This window comes from Bos indicus x Bos taurus, chromosome 26, assembly GCF_003369695.1.
Source record: "Bos indicus x Bos taurus breed Angus x Brahman F1 hybrid chromosome 26, Bos_hybrid_MaternalHap_v2.0, whole genome shotgun sequence".
NCBI lineage: Eukaryota > Metazoa > Chordata > Mammalia > Artiodactyla > Bovidae > Bos > Bos indicus x Bos taurus.
Window position 1 is genome coordinate 24,144,611 of NC_040101.1, and position 22,860 is coordinate 24,167,470.

The following is a 22,860-nucleotide window of genomic DNA, read 5'->3' on the forward strand; positions in this document are numbered from 1 at the left end:
TTGAACAGATTGTCCTTTCTGGCCCAAGATAGAGTTTTACTGGCCATCAATTCCATAGGAAGCCAGATTAAAAAAAAAAGAAAAGCTTTTAATCAGAGAGAAATGTGTATAGCCAAATGCCCTTGAAATCCATAAAACCAGGATATTTTGATATTTTAGCCTTTTTTCTTATATTTTCTTAGATAAAGAAATCTACCTGTGATATTCAGTATCTAGGTGGTTGCTAAAAGGTAAAAGTTTTCTTGAATGAGCACGTGACTCTCCAGCCACCACTAGAATAATTGAAGAGAAAAGGCTTGAGACCCATTGAAGCTCTAAAAGAAGTAACCTGCCTTCTTAAAAAGCCCTATTGGGGGACTTCCGTGGTCTAGACACAGGTGATAGATTCCCTGGCCTCTGAATATGAGGCTGTGCCTTTCGAAAGCCCTGAGATTTTTCAGAAAAATAAGTGTTATAGACATCATGGAAAGTTTGTGCCAAATGGGCCAAGGTAAGCCCGTCACGTACAGTCACACCCTTTCAGCTTCTTACAAACCAGCGGTGAATCACTGTGGATGCCATGAAGAATTCTGAGGTGTTTATTCCAGAAGCACCCCCCATCTCACACTCCTTTATTTATTTGTTATTTCTGTAATTAAGTGGTAGGCAGACCAAACATTCTGCTCATAGCTTTCGTGTCTTTGCATTTGGAAACCGAGCAGCCAGGAAAACAAGGACACAGAGCTTCCCCTTCCTTCCATGTTTCCCTGCCTCCTCTTGCCTCAGTGCAGGAAACCACCCAAGCAAGGCTTAGCAGCTGGCCGAGTCTGCCAGATTACATCTTTATTTTAATTTGGCAATAAACTAGTGTACAAACTCTGCTATAAAACATTGCCTCCAACAGCATCTCTCAGTCTGTCTTAAACACCTCACTAAACATGATGTGTTGGGAAACATTGGAAATGAGAGAAAACAAGACGCAGATGTGACTGAAAGGAAAGAAAAAATAGGAATTTGTAAGAATAGGCATCTAAATCAGTTCTGCTGACCATCCTGGGGCGCTGGGCTCGAGGCCTGTCTGTTAGGGGTTGCACTGAGGAGTGATTTGTACAGGGGAGGGTCTGCAGTGTTGTGAAATCAATGTGAACACTCCCCGGGCTCAGACTGCCTGGTTGCTGGGGAGGAGAAACCCTCTGGCTTGGCTTATTGAGACTGGCAAGGCCCTTTCCTTGGGCAGCTTTGCAGACCTACCTGCTGCCCCGACCATGAGCAGAAGGAATCACTTTTCTCCCATCCTCTACAGCCAGCTTCTTCTCCCCACCCTGTGGATGCCCATGTCCTTCTAGGCCACAAACTCAGTTCCTCCACAGACAAGCAGGAATCTGACTGAACGGAGCATCTGGGTTTGGGCTGTGGGAGACTGGGGAGCAGGTGTGCATTTAGGAGGGTGGGTGGATCGAGGTGGGGGGTCTTGGTCAGCTTCAGCCTACTGTTCTTGACACCAAGAAAGACTCATCTGATGTCATCAGACTTTTCAGAGTTTTTCGAGAGGATTAATTCTGTTTTGTTTGAAATGTGATATTTGTAAATTGTTTTTAACGAACTCAAAAACTTAAAGCAGAGAACTGTGCAGAGCAAGTGAACCTCATCTGCTGCCTTGTATTAGTCCCTAAATCACTTTTTTTTCTTATTTCTCCATCTTTCTCATCATCTTTGTTTTCCTCTTGTTCGTGGATCTTCCTGTCAGTTTTATTTCAGGAGGTGTTCGGTTGTTTTGTGAATTAAAAAAAAAAATGCATCCAAATAAGTGATCAATTCTGTGGAGGGAGGACAAGACCTTTAGGACAGTTTGGTGGGTCACTGTTCATTTAGTGGCAGTTCTAGAATATTCATGAGTTTGTATGGTCTCACTTGTTCCTAAGCCCTATGAGTCAACAGTCCAAGTAATACCATGTGGGAGCTTTCAGAATCTCTGTTCTCCTTTATATTACAAACTATCAAAGTTTATGAATTAAATGAGAAATCTTCAGGCTTGCAGAGTGGCCTCACCTTCAGGATTTTGGTAAATATGTGTAGGATATACAAAAGACACAGCTGTTAAGGAGGAGAACGTGTTTTGATAAGGACACCCTTTTCACAAAGAATTGAAACCCTGAATATTAACAGAGACATTCTCTATATAAATGAAGACTGAATTTGAGTAAAATCATATATTGATAGAAAAGGAAAATTATACTGCAAGTATGTTTGAGGGCATACAATAGAATTTTAGTAACTTGCATAATAGTACATTTTTAAAAGAACTGCTTTTAGTTTTCTCTTTTCTTTCTTTATATGAGTCCAGAACTTTTATTTAAACAGTTTTATATGTATTTCTTAAAAAACAAACAAAAACAACACTTTCTTTTATTTATTTTAATCCTTTCTACTTTTCCTGACTGGGCACTAACAGGAGGCCATTGCTAATCACAACTGCTTTGAATGCTAGAAATTCCCTGGGAAATAATGACTGCTCAACAAGACAAGAGATGTCAGCAGTTTCCAAAACTCTGTAATATTAGTTTCTCACCAGTGATAGAAAGCACAGCAAGTGAGGCAGGAACATCAGCTCTCTCCTCTGTCAGGCCCTGCGAATGGCTGTGTGACCTTCAGCAAGTCACTTAACTTTTAGAGTTTCTCCAACTGTGAAATGGAAGTAATAATAGTACCTGGCTCACAGGACTGTTTGAAGATGCTGAGATAATGTATGCAAAACACTCAACACAGAGCCTGGCACATGGTTATTCAAAGACCTAGGAGAGAGAGCCACCTGGTGTGGCCCAACGAGATATAGACACAAGGCTGCCTTAGCAGTAATCCAGGATTGTCTTCCCCACATACGAGAAGTTATAGACACTTTAGTCAACGTTGACTATACTCTTAGTCACTAAAAGGTACCATTGAACCAGAATGAATGGAGCAAGCAAGAACCCGATATTTGGTCCTAAGAAAATATTGATTATAATAGCAGTACGCCATTAAATATTAAAGTATTTGCCTTCACAGCAACTCTATTTGTTTTTGAATAGACCTAGCAGCCCTTTCATGTCAAAAGGGCAAGATTGAAATAAAATATAAATAGATCCTTCAAATTCAGCCCCCGGGGGATATTCAAATGATTTCTGCAGGAGCACAAACACTTAGGAGACTGATACCTACCTAAAGCCATCACGTTTCCTAAGGCACTGCATTAAGTAAAAAGGCACTCAGTTATTTATAAGAAATATGTACAGTGTTATATGCCATGCTGCTTTGGCAATATTTCCATGTGATTGAAATTTCCCAATGTCAGAGCTGATTTCTAATCTCTTGAATATGTTAGTAATTTAAGTATCCAAGTACAAAACTGGCAATTAGACTGGAAACCAGGGAGCTTGCTAAATGTCAACCCCAATGCTTGTTTATAAAACAAATTCTCAAGCTGAAATGTCATCCTATGCAAACACAGAAGGCCTGTGTTCACCTTAGCTAACTTGTTTCACCAGGTTGTATCATTATTTTTCAGTTGCTACATAAAGCAGATTGATCTATCTATTCCCAACTTTGAAAAAACAGGCTGCGAGAATTAGGAGAAATAGACATTTTAAAATGAGCGATTAGGGCTAAGGTTTGGACACACAGAATTATGCTCTTTGGTAGCTATTTGAGCTTACTTTATTTCAAATAAATTACCTTTTTGCTTGTGTATTTTGTAGCTAGCTTTTTTGATCTGTTCTAACCACCAATTGTCTAAATGGATTAAGATGCCTCTTAAATCCAGGCATCCGTCTGGGGAACTTTTAAAGACATTTGACATCCTAAGAGGACATGGACCTCTTTCTTAAACCTGTCTCTCAGAGTGGTCCTTTAGAAATCCAATAACACTGACATTTTCCTGTATTCTTCCTTTTCAAGAGTGTTTGTAACCAACAGTGTTGCCACGAGGGGAGTGGTTTGGGGAGAAGGAAGTCTTGGCCTTATAAATAGACGCATTTTGTGAATTTATTACTCTGAATTTCATATTAAAAAAAATTCAATGTTACCTTGTCCAACTTCCTCTCTTCAGCATAAGAGGATATAAATACAAATTATAAATGGCACATTCAGTGGTCTAAGAGACCCAGAGGCCCAGCCAGGATCTCATAGCTGGCAAGAGGAAGAGAAACCAGAAGTCAGAAACCAGCCTCCTGAAATGACCAGATCCTGTACTGTAAAATAGTATCAGATGAAAAGTCACAAATTCAAATCGGCAAGGCTCTCACTCGTCTGACTTGCTTAATTTCAGTGCCTGCCTGCTGATGAGAAAATGTCCCAGAATAAGACTTGTGGTCCAAAGTCAGACGGCCTCAGCTACTCCAGGAGCAGCCAAGCTAAGCGGTATCCAACCTCAGAGGCAAGGGACATGGAAGTGTTGTCTAGGATCCTTCCTTGCTTCCTGAAAGTCAGGAAGAAAATAGCAGTCACACCTGCTTCTCCTTGCCATTCCTTGTTTTTTTCAGGGTCTGTGGGCAGTTCAGGCTGGAGGCAATGATCAGCAGGAAGGGGAAAGGCTGAGAACTAGCACTGACCCTTCACTCCGTAGTAAGCCCTCTGCCAGGCTTTTCGCATTGATTCCTCAACTTCTTTCTTACATGAAACATTGACTTTATCTTTATGCCTATTTAATATTTGGGGAATCTGAGGCTCCAAAAGGTTAAGAAAATTCCCCAGGGTGGTTGATAGAGCCAGGAGTCTAATCCAGGTTTGATTCTCTTCATACTCTGTCCTCACTGCACCAAACACTGCCTCCCTAGAAAAGCCATTGTGATATTTTCTTTTCTTTAATTGCCTTTTTTTTTTTTTTCAATTTTCTTTAACCATCTTCCCCATGTCCAACCTACTGTGAGACCTGTTCCCTCTGACAGATGCTGTGGTATGCATTTCAAAGCTGAGTTTCACAGCAGAGGGAAAACTGCTGTTTGAAGATCAGGCAACAGAGGAAGGGAGAGCAAGAAGGGAATTGTCCCTGGCTGATTCCCGGGCAGCCAACAGTCCCTCGTGACTCAGCAGGCCAGCTTGTGTCACAAGCACTGTGACCCCTGCTCACCTCCTCCAACCTTGCACCAGCTCTGGTCCCAGTGGTCTATGTGTAAAATTTCCCCTTGCCCAGCAAAATGACTAGAGCTTTCAGAAGTGACTCCTTCTGTAAATTGGTGCAGCCACTGTGGAAAACAGTATGGAATTCCTTTAAAAATTGGAAATAGAACTACCGTATGATCCAGCAATCCCACTCCTGGGCATTTATCCAGAAAAGACTCTCAAAAAGATACATACGCTTCATGGGGTTTCTCTGGTGGCTGAGCGGTAAAGAATCTGCCTGCCAGTGCATGAGACACAGGTTCAATCCCTGATCTGGGGAGATCCCACATGCCACAGAGCAGCTAAGCCTGTGTGCCTCAACTGTGCTCTAGAGCCTGGGAGCCACGGCTACTGAGGCCATGTGCTGCAGCTACTGAAACCCACATGCCCCAGAGCCTGTGCTCTGTAACAGGAAAAGCCACCACAATGAGAAGTTTATGTACCACAACTAGGGAGTAGCCCATGCAGCCTGAAGACCAAGCACAGCCAAAAGTAAACAGAATTGTTTTAAAGAAGATACATACACCCCGATGTTCATAGCAGCACATTTTGCAACAGTCAAGACATGGAAGAGGTCTAAATGTCCATCGACAAATGGATAGGTATGTGACACACACGTACACACACACACAAACACACATGCACAGATACAATCACTCAGCCATAAAAAAAGAATGAAATAATGCCATTTGCAGCAACACAGATAGACCTAGAGATTCTCATATTAAGTAGAGTAAGTCTGGCAGACAAATATCGTATATCACTTATATGTGGAATCTTAAAAAATGACACAAATAAACTTATTTACAAAATAGAAACAGGCTCACAGATATAAAAAAACAAACTTATGGTTATCAAAGGGGAGTGGGGGAAAGATAAAACAAGAGTTTGAGATTAACAGATATCCACTACTATATATAAAATTGATAAACTTCTATTATATATTATAGGGAACTATATTCAAAATCTTGTTATAACCTATAGTGCAAAGAGTATGTAAAAAGAACGTATTTATGAATAAAACAATCACTTTGCTATACACCAAATGCTAGCACAACATTGTAAACCGGTTATACTTCAATGAAAAATTAAAAACTGGAATGAAATAAATAAAAATAAATCAGTAGTCCTTGGAATGGTTAGATGAAATATTTAGATATTCTAGAAAAGTCTCTAAAGCCCATCATTCACATTTAAGACAAAATTTATAGTTGCCTGTGTATGTATAGCACAGGGAGTCATAGTCATTTTCTTGAAATAACCTATAATAGAAAAGAATCTGAAATAGAATACACACACACACCCATGTATGTGTGTGTATATATATAAGTATACCTAAATGAAATGACCCTCTCTTATGCTCAGTCCTGGTCAGAATTTTTCTTTTTAAAATTTTGTTTATTGTTATTATTGTTGTTGCTCTTCTTCCCTTGCCTCCTTCCCACATCTAGGGGCCCTTGCTCATCCAGGCACCCATCTCTTCCCTGCTCTGCTCAGCCACTTGCTAACTGCTCTCTCCCCTCTGTCCCATCTCCACACGGCTGATGGATCTGTCTTATGTAAGCACACTTCCAATATGTTCCAAGCAACAAGTTTTTCCTCCTGCTTATTTTTATCTCTCAAAACTTGCTAAGTTTCATCATCTATGCATTTGAATAATGGGACAATTACATGGTTATTGAGAGCTATTCATTTTTTCCTGTCAGTGTCTAGATATGGGGGATTTGTGATATAGATGCTTAGCATCTAATTATTTTATCTACTCTCTATTTCTACATCTATATTATAGAACCTTTAAGGCTAAGATTCCCTTTGAAAGTTTCCCTAAGTACCCCCAGATCTGGGAGCACAGGAAATGGCCACAAGTTGACCTGGTCCTCTGTCACCTACTGACCCTTGCTGCCCAGCCCACCCAAGTTCCGTATGTTTAATCCCCCAATCCTGCCAAACAGGACTGTGAGGCATGTGACAGATTTCATTGCCAGCTGGGGGCTGGCCAGTGACAGGTTTGATAAATCCAACCTCGGGAGAATTTGATGGAGCTGGTGACTGGTCATCATTCCTGCTCACTCCATCAGCAAAGCTTTGGGGGCCCTTGTTTTTTGACTTCATTGTCGTTGAGTCCCGTCTCCATTAGCTCCCCACGAGTTTGCTTGGATTGCCTCCACCCAACCTGCTCCCAGGCTGTGTTTATAGCCTCTGCTCCCACTTCACTTTCCTTTACCCATCCCCGCCAAGCTGGGTCTCCCGTAGTTGACAGAACAAAGAAGAACAAAGACACCGCTCTAACTTTTTTTTCAGGCTTCCCTGGTGGCTCAGATGGTAAAGCATCTGCCTGCAATTCAGGAGACCCAGGTTCAATCCCCAGGTCAGGAAGATCCTCTGGAGAAGGAATTGGCAACCCACTCCAGTTCTGTTGCCTGGAAAATTCCATGGACAGAGGAGCCTGGTAGGCTACAGTCCATGGGGTCGCAAAGAGTCAGACACGACTAAGTGACTTCACTTTCACTTTTTCTGTCTGTTTATTTGCTCAGGTTGACCCACTTCTCCTGGAACACTCTTTCCTCACATTGTCATACTGAGAGATTTTAACTGTTTTCCCAGTCCCACCTTGAGAACTTGGGGAGACTTCCTGCTTTTACTGTCTTACATAAGCCACCACAGCAATCTGGACAAAATATAACACATTACTACATCTCATGTATGACAGATGCTGAGAAGTTAGCCTTTTCTTTGAGGAACTTGCATCTCTTAGAGGTGGGGGAGCTGGTCTGGGAAGGTCATCATGGTTCTGTAACTATTCCTGTCCCCACTAGCCAAGGAGAAGACTTGTGTCAGAACTGGGTGAAGCTTAAGGTCCCTTATGATGTGATTTCCCACTAAGAGTGTACTCTGGCCTCCTTTGCTGTGCAACCAGAGCATCAGAGCCCATCTCTGAAGACTATGGATTTCTCTGGATTGCTCCTCTTCTTCCTGTGGAGGCTAGTAGAGGAAGGAGCTTGATATTTGCAATGCCCCAGGGCTGGCACTATAAATTTACTGAAAGTCCTCAAGGCCCCATCTCTTTTCTTGTTAAAAAGAATGCAGTAACAGCAGTGAGAACTGGAGAGTCATGAGGTGACTGAGTGCTTTGTACCCAGACCATCCCCAGGGTGGTATTAGGATGAGGCAGATCAAATAGAACTGGCAGGGTTTTCTGTCAGCCTTTTCAGGAAAGGCAATTTGCAAGCCTCCTGCCTCTGAAGCTATTAAGGGCAGAGCCACAGAGGGGAGGGACCAGGCAGCCTTGAAGAGAGCCAACCGCAGGAAGTGTTCCTCCAACCTGGAAGCCTCTGCAGGAGACCTTGTGGAGGAGACCCAGGACCTGCCTCCTGATGAGAAAATCACCATGGGAACCTTTGTGGTGAAAGCATCCAAACCCATCAGCCAAAGACTGAAACTCTTCCCTGGTGGCTCAGATGGTAAAGAATCTGCTTGCGATGCAGGAGACCTGGGTTCAGTTCCTGGGATGAGAAGATCCCTGGAGAAGGAAATGGCAACTCGCTCCAATATTCTTGTCTGGAGAATCCCCATGGACACAGGAGCCTGGCAGGCTACAGTCCATGGGGCACAAAGAATCAGACCTGACTGAGCAGCTTTCACTTTCAAAGACTAAAACATGCTATCACCCTTACCTTCTGCCAAATGATATCCTTGCACTGATTTCCGAGCTGCAAAAGAAAATTCCCAATAGGTCCCTGTCTTAATGCTATAAAATGAGGGGCTGCACTGATCTGATTTAGAACAATTGAGAAGACGTTCCAGGGACAACAGTGCTTGCAAGCTTTTGCATCACCACAAGGAAGTTGAATTTCTATTAAAAAAAAAAGACGTTGTTCTGCTCGCGATTCAGCCAAAATGTGAAAGGTAAGAAGATGGAAGATGAAAGTTAGAAGGAGCTGCTCTCATATCCGCCTTCTTCCAGCCCTTCTTATTTTGCTGTCGATTAAGAATCCTAAGCACAGTTGGTGGATCTCACTCTTGCCCACCCCCAAGCTGTTTGTCCCCCTGTGGCTTCCTCTTTATTCTCCATTGGAGACTTTGCCTCTCAGCCAACTTGCAGCTCTCCAGGATGGCACCAGAGAGGATTGTACATTTGGTTGAAAGCTGGTAATAAAACCAACCCTTGAAATTGCATCCTTTGCAATTAATTGCTTTTTTATCTGCATTCTTCATATGGCAGACAAAGACAGATTGCAAGAAAACAAGCCAATGTGATGATGATCAAGTTATCAAAAAAAAAAAAAAAGGAAAGAAGGACTGACTAACTCTTCAGGGGAGGAACATGGCAGGAAGAAGTTTTGAAAGCCCCCACACTAGGGTAATAACAGAGTGGAGAGTTGGACCTTGAGCTGCTAATACATCTTGAGCTTAGATGAGCAATGAGTTTGTGCTCATTAACTTACATTTACTGAGATGGAGAGGCGGTCTCAGGCAGTTTAGAGTGATTCTAAACTGGAAGAATCATCTGCCTTGCATTCTTTTGTTAACCAGAATCCTTCCCTTCTCCCTTTCTAAAATGTCTACTCCTTCCATTTTTTCGCTAATATTTTGTACCAGGATTAGTAAAAGAACAAAACAAAACAACAGATCTAAACCCTTCCAAGAAGGCATCTGGGGAGGTCATGACAGAGGATTAGAGACAAGCACTGCTCTCCTAAAACTAGTTCAGATATGCTTTTCTGCCCCCTGATCATTCTCCTTCTCTCTTTCTCTAGATTTGGCACTGCTGGCGAAAGCTGTGGATGCTTTCTCTGATGTGACAGGTAGCAATGATAGATCTCAGTTCTGTGTTCTGACAGTCGAAAGAAACCTTGGAGCTGGAGACAGACAGGGAGGGAAATAAATCTTATTTAGGTGCTGCCACCACTATGAATTTTATTAAAGGACATTGACTCATTCTACACAGAAAGCCTTCCACTGGTGGCTGAGATAGTCACTGGGTGGGAAAAAAAAAAAGGTTTGGGTAGCACTCTCTATTTTGTGGAGGAAAACTTTGCTGTCAGACTCTGCAGGTTTAATGAACACATTAACTTGGATTGCTGTGAGTTGTTTTCTCCTTTTCTTGGTGTGACATCAGGCTGGACAATTAAATTCTTAGAGAGGAAAGGTTTGAAGTAGTAGGTGGAATATACAGAGCAGCTCTTTCTAGGGGTGAATATATAAGACCCTGGCTGCAAGTCCTTGGGAATTTCAAATGTGCTGATATTTATAGTTTTGTTTGTTGGTTTTAGGTACAGGCCTCTAGCTATGGATCCATGGAAGTAAAACATCGTCCTCTGCTAAATTACCTTTGTCTGTTCTTTGGGAAACCTGAGTGTTTTACTAGGTAGATCCATCACTAGGGAATTTTCATGATGTAAAGTCAATACTTTATTCCCCCCCTTGGTCATCTACTATGTACAAGGCACTGTATAGATACAAAAAGATGGAATTCCAGACACATAAAAACTTTGTGATCTCATCAGAGAGGGAAGGGATGATCTCAGCTATTTTAGAGTGAGTTTAGATGGGTAGGGATTTCTGTCTTGCATTATAAAAGGCTCTCTTGAAAGGCTACTAAGAAAGTTAAATATATGGACTATAGTTTGATAGCATTTCTTGTACCATAGTTCTTTGGAAATGAGGCCTCTAGAAAATCTCAGTGTGTAGGAGAGGGTTCATAGAAAAGATGTCCTCTCATCTGGACCTAAAAAGAAGACTGGCATTGTGGTAGGCAAGCCTTGAAGCCACCTCTGCCAGAGTGGGTAGCACCAGGGAAGGCATGGCAGGGGGCATGTGCCCAGGTGTGAATGGAACAGGGAGAAGACACGAGAGGGGACCTTTTGAGATAGAAACTATAAGAAATGTCACTGAGCTGAATAAGAGAGGCTTGGTTTATTGGATTGTTTGATGTACCCACTGCTTGAGGGGCCTCTAGATGCTCACAAATAACAAAGCATCTCCTTGAAGAGGATAAAAACAAATATCATGGGACATACCTGACTGGTCCACAGGTTCTGAATCCAAGCCTAGAGGGATCAATTTAAAAAGACATAGAGGAAAACACACACACACACACACGTAGATGCTGGCACCCAACAGTTCCTCACTGTGATGAATTCTATGTGAAGACAGAGGTAGCAGTCCCTTGGTGTAGCTGTAGGAGAGCTCAGAATTTATATATGATTTTCAGAATATATATGAGTCTAGCCTTCACACAGAATTATTATTTCAAACCACCCTGATTCTCTTATATTTGCATAAATCCTTGTATATAAATATAGATACTAACATGCATTTATAAATAGCTATAGGCATACACAGTGGCATGATTTCTGTTCCCTTTGAACTCATAGAAAGCAGTGCAGCTCTGGGTTTTAATTTAAAAAAAAAATGGTGCAAGAGCAGAGGAAGCCACAGACACTCAGGATCAAATGATCACTGTTCTGATCCAAGTTTGAATATTAAAATGCAAGTGTTCGGGACATAGTGGGAAGCAGGACATGCACCCTCTGTCTGCTTGGCGTCTGAATTAAGAGGGAAGATGTTGTTGTGTCTTCTGTTATCCCATGAGGGGAACTGTCTCCCCTTTCTCCTCAACACTCTTAAAATGAATCAAGCATGAAATGTACCCAGGAAGCCTCCCCCCAACCCAGGCTTTGTAGGGCAAGGAAAAATAATAAGACTTGAAAGGAAAAGTCACAGATTCTTCTTGGCTGAATGCCCAAATACTGTGTAGCTGGGGCCAAGTGAGCGCCTCGCTTTGGTAGCCAAATACTTCAGCCTCTTTTTTGACTTCAGGATGTGTTTTGATCCAGTGTACACAATGTCGTAGCAGGCTCTTCCAAGGGTCAGTAAATCCTCACTTGAGCTGACTTACTTCTTGGATATGCCTGGTACATCTGCAGCCGCGGTGAGTCACTTGGTGAGTCATTTGACCCTCCATTGAGCGCCAAGGCTGGAGAGGGCGGACAGTCATGGTACTCAGTACACAGTGACTCACCATCCATTCACTGTAGGATCTGGCACGCGCAGTGGTGGATGACTGGGATGTGAGTGGGTTACAGACCAGGCACACAGCAGAAAGGAGATGTTCCAAAATGATATTTTCAAATCATCCGGCCAAACATCCGTGGGAACCGGAATGCCTCAAGCAATAGGAATCTCTGGGCTGCCATCAGAGAACACTTCTAGAAGCAAAAGAACAAGAACAACAAAAACAACAAAAAACACAAAGAAAGGTTCCTGTAAAACCATCCTGGGTATGATGCTGTGAGACCACTGGAGAGGAGCAGGAGTAGGAGTGAGCCAACAATGAAGAACAAGATAGAAGAGAAGAAAGACACTTGGAGGGGAAGGAGTATGCGGAGGGTTAGACCCTGGGTCATGAGCAGTGTTTCTTTGTGGTTGCCCTTGGACAGCACTGTAGCAAATGGACTTGAAATCTCCCCGGCTGTGTAAGCATTGGCAAAATGGCCATAATAGCTGTATATACTACTGGGAGGGATGGTATGTGGATTAAATGAAGGAATGCATGAGAAGCACTTAAATTATAGTAAAAGCTTAGTCCATGTGGGCTGCTGTTAGAGCCTAAAGTTCCTCTATTCTCTGTTTAAAAAGACATCAACTGGCTCCTTCTGCCAGCATGACCGGATTTTCTTCTCCCTAACTTGTCATTCAAAGCCTTTTCAAGTTGCCAGTTCAGTTCAGTCGCTCAGTTGTGTCCAACTCTTTGCAACCCCATGGACCGTAGCACGCCAGACTTCCCTGCCCATCACCAACTCTCAGAGTTTGCTCAAGCTCATGTCCATCGAGTCAGTGATGCCATCCAACCATCTCATCCTCTGTTGTCCCCTTCTCCTCCTGACTTCAATCTTCCCCAGCATCAGGGTCTTTTCCAATGAGTCAGTTCTTCACATCATGTCTCCAAAGTATTGGAGCTTCAGCTTCAGCGTCAGTCCTTCCAATGAATATTCAAGACTGATTCCCTTTAAGATGGTCTGGTTTGATCTCCTTGCAGTCCAGGGGACTCTCAAGAGTCTTCTCTAACACCACAGTTCAAAAGCATCAGTTCTTTGGTGCTCAGCTTTCTTTATGGATCAACTCTCACATCCATACGTGACTACTGGAAAAAGCATAGCTTTGACTACATGTGCCTTTGATAAGCCACATTTATTCATATACCATCCCTGATTTTCTCACTTCTTATCCACGCTATTCCCTTTGTGAGTCCTGCTTGTCTTATCTTTGTCAGTTTGAATTCTGCCATTCATTCACATCCATGGTGAATCACCATACATCTCAGAAGCATCCCTAATTGATTTCTGAATCCCCTTCCTTTGAATTCCTTCATCTGGTGATTGCATGCATTGCTCATTATTTTTTGTCAGATTTGGGTTATATTATTGGCTTTCTGAGAGCCAGGTCTAGATTTTGGACTTCTTTGTATTTCAGACAACAGTCTGCATATTCCATGGCAAGTAATACAGCTTACCAGGCAGAATGGGGTATGAATCCCAATTTATTTTAATATTTAGAGGGCATGTGATTTCCAACAAATCACTTAATCTTTGTGAGCTTCAGTTTGCTCAACTATAAAATGGAAATATCAATGTCTTGCAGGATCTATATGGAGAATAGAGATGATACATGGGGCACTCATCTGGCATAGGAAGGGTGATTAATAAATGGAAGACGTTATTATTATTATCATTATCATTAATCCAGTGAATCATGTTTTATGCATTCAGTGTACCATGACGTCCTGGTACTGAATATTTTGTCTTCTCTACAGTTATACAGCTCTGCTGAATTTGGGAGAAGGTGGCAGCTTATCCAGGAAGCGGTTGTTCCAAACAGATTCTACTGGTAAGTCTCACTCTGTTAACTAGCAAATGGAGATATCACCCGGGAAAATGAACGTTGGAATCTTCCCACCCAGAGCTGTCGCATGACGTCTGTCCTTATTGGGATATACCCACATTCTGTAGGGCAGAAGGGGACATTGGAGTGGTAAACACGGCAAGGGATTGTTAAAGCAGTATCATAAATTACTTTTAAAAAATAAGATCAATGGCAGCAAGAGCGATGAAAATGTTGTTTTGTTATATTTTGATGAAACTGTAAGACAGACACTTTAAAACATTTTAATAGTGATTTTTATTACTAAAAGCATTATACACATATATAATACATGTTCAAATTAAAGACTTTCAGTGTAAATAACTAGATCTTAATTAGTCTAAAAGCAGATCATCTTCCGATTCCTGATTTCGACTCTTTTTAGTATTCTTTTCATCATATGGTACGCAACCAATGTTTCTAGTTTCTCACTTCTCCTTCCATAAACATTCTATGAATACCTAAGCATGTGCAAATACAAAACATTCTAGTTAATGTTGATATTACTTATCAATCCCTTTTGAATTTACAGCCTAAACCATATAAAAGATGCGATTCTGTCTTACCCTAATTTATCTAACCTGCCTATGGAATAGACATCTAGGTTACTTCCAGATTTCTGCTGGTATTAACAGTGGTCTGTGGAACTAGCTCAAGCAAGAGTTTAAATATTCTTTGTTCACGTCATTGAGAATTACTGGGGCAATGACCTTTTAGAAGCTAGTGAGTTTCCTACAACCAGGACAGTGAAAGTTGCCTCCCTTTTATTCCTCTTAAAATCACACTATCTTTCATCAGCCTTCCAACTTCCATGTACCTAATAGCTTCCCTCACCACTCCAATTCTCTCACTTCAAAGAGGAATGCATTTTTATTTTTCTCATTCTCAAACACAGCCCTAAGACTCCTGTGGGAGGTGAAAGCCAGAGAACAGATAAATCTCTTAACACTAGTGAAACTGCCTGAAAAAGTGAAAGACAAGTCATTTGCAAACAAACTGGCTCAAAGATAACACAAAGAGACTTCTGTACAGAAAGATACCTTTTCTCCCATCACAGAGACGTTGATAACTAAATAGGGTTTCTGTTGCATAGAAGTCACCCACCTCTTCACTGCTGCTTCCACTCAGGAATGACTGAAGCTTTGTTTTTGGCATCTAAATCGGCTTCTCCCTTCTCTGGGAAAACAGTTCTAACTGTCACTGAATCTCCCTTTTCTGATTAGCATTTTGTATCTCCATGTACATCTCCTTATAAATTATAAAGTCACTTTTTTGGAAAGAGGGTCCATGGGTTTTGTTTATTTTCATTTCCTCCTTTATATTGGGTGTTATATGTTCATAGAATAAATAAATAATAATATGCACGGAATAAATAAAGACTAAAATAAATCAATGTGGTTCCCCTAAGTTAACCTGGAAATGGAGTCAATGCTTCACCAATGAGAAAGCATGAGAGACTGATCTTTAAGTCCTGCTTCCAAGTAACTGAAAACATTTGCATATGGACCAAGCAGTGGAAGGTAAAAACTTCATTAAAGTCTGGAGAGAAGTTTGTTCCAACTGACAGAAACAAAGAAAAACACTGATCAAAAAAAAAAAAAAAAGGAAAGTAAGATGAGAGAATTTCCCATGTCAAGTGGTGGTACATGGTACACAGTATTTTCCAGCTCACTGAGGGCTAATTTACACACATTTTGGGGATGAAAAACAATTCCATCATTGCTTTGGCTGGTAGTAATTGAAAACCCATTATTTCTTCTTGGAATGGGGATCTTCCCTTGGTGACCAAATGTTATTATATAAATATTGTTATACAAATTTTATTTATTATACAAATATTATACCAAGTCCTTGTAACCACATGTCATATCATTATCTTTATAAAAACATATATAAATTCTAATTAATCCGTCTGCTGGGTGAAATAAATGATACCCCTCCTCTGCCTTTGGGAATAGAGACCTCTTCTCCATTCAAGCTCTGACATTGTGATAGGCATTATTCAAACTTAAGCAATGTAATTCTCAGAGCAATTTTATGAAGTAAGCCTTGCATTATCATCCCTAACAGAAAAGGAATCTTTGGCATGGAGAGGTTAAATAATTTAGCCAAGGTCACCCAGCCAGAAAGCAGCAAAACCAGGATTAAGATTCAGGCAGAATGGCTTCAGAGCCCATAAGCTACTGAATCAATGGGCTCTGCCACTTCTTGGAACTCTTCTGGGCTGGAGCTATGAACTCTGGAAATCTGGCCTGTTTTAGGCAGATGAGTAGAAAACCCAAGGCTCTTTTGGCCACCATGCCTGTGTGTGTATCCCTCCAACTGGGCTTGGAAAATGGGCCCTCTGGACTTTCCAGAGAAAGCATGAGACCTTGTAAATTGCACAGTGCACATGACTGTTGATGAAATATATTGGTCTCTGGCTACATGGTCTGTATTTTCTGACTCTGAGGATCTTCCTATGGCTTGCAGAAAGGTGTCAGTCGAAGCAATATTTGTTAGACTCTTGGAAATCAGTTTTTTTTTTTTTAATTATATGAGAACTATTGGGCTATCTAGGATTATTCAGCAAGCTTAATTGAAAGAAGCTCTCTTTAATCATTTCTGCTTAAAGCCTGGCTGTGGGAGTGTAGAGGGGACTGAGGGGAACTTTTATAGTGCTGAACTTATATGTGACACTGGATAATAACATAGCATTTCCCATGGAGAAAAATGAAGATGAATTCATATCTTTTCCTCGTCACCTAGTGCACTTAAGGCATATCTTTATTTTTGGTGGCAATAGTACTCCTACCCCTGGAAGTAGTCAGTGGTAATTGCAAAGCAGTTTTGGAATGTAAGAACTTATCCTTATGTTTATGGTGATTGTTCGTAGCACCATCATACTGACATACATATGAACTTTCTTCCGAGGAGTTTAAATTGCTTCCACAATTGATTTGCATGTTTAGGGCATCTTATAAAATGTATCTTAGCACAATACTGCCTTAAATAGAATAGGTATATTTTTATTCAACTAACTGTTATAACGGTTTTGTTCTTTACTATATCAGAAATCAATTATACTGGGAGGCTATACAGCTGGGAATTTAAGGGGCTCAGAGATACTGAGGTATGAGTTCTAGCTTTGCCATTTACTAAGTAAGGAGTCATGAGTAAGTTTAATTCTGCATGCCCCTTTTTTTTCCCTCTGTAAAAAGATAATTAATACCTACTTAGTTAAATGAGATGTTTCTTGTGATTGGTTATATGCCTGACACCTAAGAACTGTACTGAGTCCCTGCTGGCTTACAGTAATATTAACTGATTTTTTACATCTCTTAGTTGTGTTTTTCCCCCAAGTTGGCTTCATTCTCAAGTTAGATTTCACCATTTATTATAGCAATGATGGACATCATCAAATTTAGTCTTACAGTCTGACAGTTTGGAAACTCCATCAAACCGGTCTGCCTCTTTCCTCACATTTCCAGGGATTGAATCCAAGTAGTCTGGCTTGGATCAGAGCTATATAAGATGGTTCATTACTAATGTAGGTCAGACACATATCTTTTCTGGGAATTGAAATAGGAGGTGGTATAGAGTCTCAGTCAAACTACATAGCTCAAGGATGGAGGAGAGAAGATTCCTAAAAAGGAAGAAAAAAAGATTCCGTTATCATAAAATAAAAAGATAGATTTTCATTAGGGAGAAAATAAGATGGGAGAGCTAGGTGTCAGTAAGATAATGTTCCAGAATAGGGGTATGTAATTGTTAAGTAACTACAGTCGTCCAGGTACGTGATTTTGTTGTTATTCAGTTATTAAGTCATGTCCAACTCTTTGTAACCCCATGGACTGCAGCATGCCAAACTTCCCTGTCCTTCACTATCTTCTAGAGTTTGCTCTGATTCATGTCCGTTGAGTTGGTGATGCTATCTAACCATTTCCTCCTCTGCTGCCCTCTTGTTTTGTCTTCAGTCTTTCCCGGCATCATGGTCTTTCCCAATGAATCATCTCCTTGCATCAGGTGACCAGAGTATTGGAGCTTCAGCATCAATCTTTCCAATGAATACTCATGGTTGATTTCCTTTAGGATTGAGTGGTTTGATCTCCTTTCAGTCCAAGGGACTCCCAAGAGTCTTCTGCAGTACCACAATTTGAAAGCATCAGTTCTTCTGCACTCAGCTTTTTTATGGTCCAACTCTCAAAACCATACATGACTGCTGGAAAAATCATAGTTTTGACTATATGGACCTTTGTTGGCAAATCGATGTCTCTGCTTTTTAATACGCTCTGTATTTCAAGGAGCAAGCATCTTTTAATTTTCATGGCTATAGTCACCATCTTCAGTAATTTTGGAGCCCAGGAAAATAAAATCTGTCATTGCTTCCACTTTTACCCATCTATTGGCCATAAAGTGATGGGACTGGATGCCATGATCTTAGCTTTTTGAATGTTGAGTTTTAAGCCAGCTTTTTTACTCTCCTCTGTGAAAGAGGGTGAACCTCATCAAGAGTCTCTTTAGTTCCTTTTCATTTTCTGCCATTAGAGTAGTATCATCTGTATCGCTGAGGTTGTTGATATTTCTCCTGGCAATCTTGTTTCCAGCTTTTGATTCGTCCAGCGGACATTTCACATAATGTACTCCCTTATAAGTTAAATAAACAAGGTCACAATACAGGATCGTACTCCTTTCCCAATTTTGACCCAGTCCATTGTTTCATTTAAGGTTCTAACCATTGCTTCTTGACCTGCAAACAGGTTTCTCAGGAGACAGGTAAGGTAGTCTGGTATTCCCATCTCTTTAAGAATTTTCCACAGTTCATTGTGATCCACATAGTCAGAGGCATTAGCATAGTTAATGAAAAAGTGAAAGTCGCCTAGTCGTGTCCCACTCTTTGTGACCCCATGGACTGTACAGTCCATGGAGTTTTCCAGGCCAGAATAGTGGAGTGGGTAGCCTTTCCCTTCTCCAGGGGATCTTCCCAACAGAGGGATCGAACCCAGATTTCCCGTAGTACAGGCTTTACCAGCTGAGCCACAAGGGAAGCCCAGTGAAGCAGAAGTAGATGTTTTTCTGGAATTCCCTTGCTTTCTCTGCTAATTTGATCTCTGATTCCTCTGTCTTTTCTTTCTTTTTCTTTTTTTTTTAAATTAATTAATTTATTTTAATTGGAGAATAGCTGCTTTCGAATATTGTGATGGGTTTTGCTATACAACAGCATGAATCAGCCATAGGTATACATGTGTCCCCCTAATCCTGAACCCCCCGCCCCCTTCCCTCCCCATCCCATACCTCCTGGTGTCACAGAGCACCAGCCCTGGAAGCCCTGCTTCATGCATTGAACTTGCACTGGTTGTACTAGGTCTTACCTCTGGAAGGTCTCAGTTCACATACTGCTGTAGCCTAGCTTGAAGGCACATGATAAGTCACACCATTTGATCCTCACAACAAGATTGTGGGGTAGGGATTTTTATTCCCTTGTTGATGAAATAGAAAAATGATATAGTTTATGTAACATAACATGTAGTATACCAAATTTTGAAACTTGGTCTATCTAGATCCATGACGCTTGCTTGCAACAGTAAAGATCAGCCCAAAATTCAAGAGTTATGTGTATGCTCAGTCATTTCATTTGTGTCTGATTCTTTGTGAACCCCTTGTATCCCTCCAGAATAATTGTTAGTTTAACAGTTCAATGGGACTTCCCTGGTGGTTCAGATGGTAAAGACTCTGCCTGTAACACAGACAACCCAGGTTCGATCCCTGGGTGGGGAAGATCCCCTGGAGAAGGAAATGGCTACTCACTCCATTATTCTTCCTTGGAGAATCCCATGGACAGAGGAGCCTGGGGGGCTACAGTCCATGGGGTCCCAGAATCGGACACAACTGAATGACTAACACACAAACACACACTTTCTAACAATTTAATAGATAAAAACCAAAGTATTGCATTTAATACTGAAGAAGACTGTGGAAAGGAGAACCAGTGGTGCCCACATGCCTTGCATAAGTGAAGCTTCTGTCAGAAACCAAGTTTACTATTTAAGAAGTTGATGAATATGGTTTGTTGGAATTTGATTCAAATTTAGGATAAAGGAATGGAAGGTAGTTTTCATTATAAACCACTCAGCAATCTATTGGGCTTCCCTGTTAGTAAATTGGTAAAGAATCTGCCTGCAATGCAGGAGATCTGGGGTTCGATCCCTAAGTCAGGAAGATGCCCTGGAGAAGGAAATGACAACCCACTCCAGTGTTCTTGTCTGGAGAATCCCATAGACAGAGGAGCCTGGCAGGCTACAGTCCATGGGATCACAAGAGTCAGACACAACTTAGTGACTGAACCAGTATAGCAATCTATTATCTATGCAAAAGACAAGGCAGTCTTAGAGCTGTTTCACTTAATTTAAAATAGGCTCGAGCATACCACCTCATTCAAGCAACATATTGATTATGTTGTTCTGACATACAGGGGGCTGGCCGGAAACAGAGACAGCTAAATGGCGGATTACATATTTTTTTTGTAACTAATTCACACATGAAAATTAAGAGTCGGCTTGACAGTAAACCTTCTGTTATTCTAGAATGCCATCCTTGTTTCAGTGATGTCCCTCAGGGGGTGTATGCCAGCTGTATCGTAGCAGAGGGATCCAGGAATATTTCTGGCTCCATTTTCAGTGTGTTTGAGCAAGTTTGTACATTCTCATTTGTCCCTATGGTTCAATGTCAGTCAGTATCAGTGACTTCCCATCCCACGTCTTTGGCAACAAGTCTCATTTCTTGAGCACTTACCGTATGCCAACCTCTGTGCTGAGTGCTTTGCGTATGTTGTTTTAAACAATCCCCAGAACAATGATGTGAAGTGATTTATTGATCAAAACTTCTTCAAAATATGTAATAGAAAAAGGAAACCTGTTTTAAGGGGGGAAAAAAGCAATATTGGCTCATGGATCTGAAAAGTAAGGTCTAACTTTTTCTAGACTCTACCTGATGCGGGGGCTCATTGCAATCATCAGTGTTCTCTTTCTGTTTGCTTGCTTCCAAAGGCATTCGATTTTTATTGGCATATGATTGGTTTACAGTGTTATGCAAGTTTTAGGTGTGGCAAAGTGATTCAGTTACACATGAGGTCATCAGCTCCTACCCAGGGTCCTTTCATCTAACCTCAGGCATAAGAGGCGGGTCCATAAACTTTCATTAATATATCTGGCTACCATCAGAAAACACTGCAGGACTTAAATAGTTTTCCTCTCTGATTCTGACTCATATCACTCCTACTCATCATCTAGTCTTTGTTGAATATTGCTGCCAAGCCTATTTCAGCATTTTATTTTGCCTTGTTTGACAGTTTGTTTTATATTCACCAGGTTACCATGTCACCATGACCCTACCTCTTCCTCCTTCAGATGTGCTGGCATTCAACCCAGCATCTCTAAGACCTCTAAGCCACTCTCACAAAAAGGACTTGAACGGGATAAAGCATGAGATAACTAACTCTTTTGTGTTTCCTCAGATGGATTTAATGGATTCAATAATAAAAGAACTCTCTCTACTTTTCCTTTCCCAGGTTTTGCAAATTGGAAATAGGGTAAAATCTAATGCTGTTACAAAAAAAAAAAAAAAAAACCACACATTTATATATACACATATATATGTATATGAAGTGAAACTCTATGTTATCAAAATAACTAGAAGATATAATATGACTTTTTATAACATTAGATTAGATAGAGTTACGGCTATTTTTTGAAGATGCTCTGCTGTAGTCTCCACTCACATCTGTGAAGCCAGTCATTTTCTGTAGAGAATAACACCATCACTCGCTTTCTGTTTTATGTGGGCCAGTAGTGCGACATCCCACCATTCAAAATCAGCTTTTTCTATAGGCTTCCATATTTCTGTATTCCCTGTATCCTAGCCTTAGCACCTTAGAGTCATATTCAACTCTGCCGTTGTACTCACCTCCTCTTAAATCTTTGGGTTTCCAAGTCCCACAGGTTGTACCTCCAGGAAGTTTTACCTGCCAGCTGCTCTTCCATTCTCCCTAACATTATACTGACTCAGCACCACCTTCCCTCCCACTAGGAACAGTAAAAAAGCCTCTCCATCCATCTCCTCCTATCACACTACTGCCTCAGGAACCATGTACGCATTTCCCTGGTCAAGTATTTGTCTTATTTCTCATGGCTTAAAGCATAACATTAAGAAGAATAAGAATGTAACCTGGTTCTTACAAACCTGAGCTCAAATATACATTTTTCTGGCGCTTCTGCCATGCTCCCAATTCTGTGTGCCAAAATCTTAAAGGCTAAGTAAGTAATTCTAAGCACTGGTTAGTCTCTGTACCAATCTATACCTCTTATGTCTATGGTTTTAAACATATTCCTACCTGGGGATAAACTGTCCTTTTGTTTGTTTGTTTTTGCAGTGATTCATTTTTAATACCTACTATGTGTCAGGATATTTTTTTCTTTGAATATAAAGGTAATATGTGAGGGTCTTTATCATTATTAGGATCACACTGTTGGACTCTTATGTCCTTTTACTGATGACTGCCTCTACTATGTAGCCTTCTTTGGTTCTGGCTTCTTACTTTTTTAGGCAGGAAGAATCTCTTCCTTTGAATTTAAATGTGATCATGTCACAAATAAAATGTAACACATCATAGTGTTGGTCGTATAACAGGTCTGTTTGTAGGATTCGTAGAAAGAACACAGTAGTAATAGTCACTCAGTTGTGTCCAACTCTTTTGCAACCCCATGGACTGTAGCTCACTAGGCTTCTCTGACCATGGAATTCTCCAGGCAAAAATGCTGGAGTGGGTATCTACTCCCTTCTCCAGGG

The 22,860-nt window shown here is 41.0% G+C and overlaps 1 protein-coding gene across 4 annotated transcripts in view; it reads left to right on the forward strand.

Annotated features, from left to right (window-relative positions):
- Positions 1–22,860, forward strand: part of SORCS1 (sortilin related VPS10 domain containing receptor 1) — a 576,537-nt gene that overhangs the window by 379,300 nt on the left and 174,377 nt on the right. For all 4 annotated transcript variants that reach the window (XM_027528998.1, XM_027528999.1, XM_027529000.1 and 1 more), the window contains exon 5: positions 13,931–14,004. In XM_027528998.1, coding sequence (XP_027384799.1) covers positions 13,931–14,004 — 74 coding nt within the window. The remainder of the gene's footprint in view (positions 1–13,930; positions 14,005–22,860) is intronic.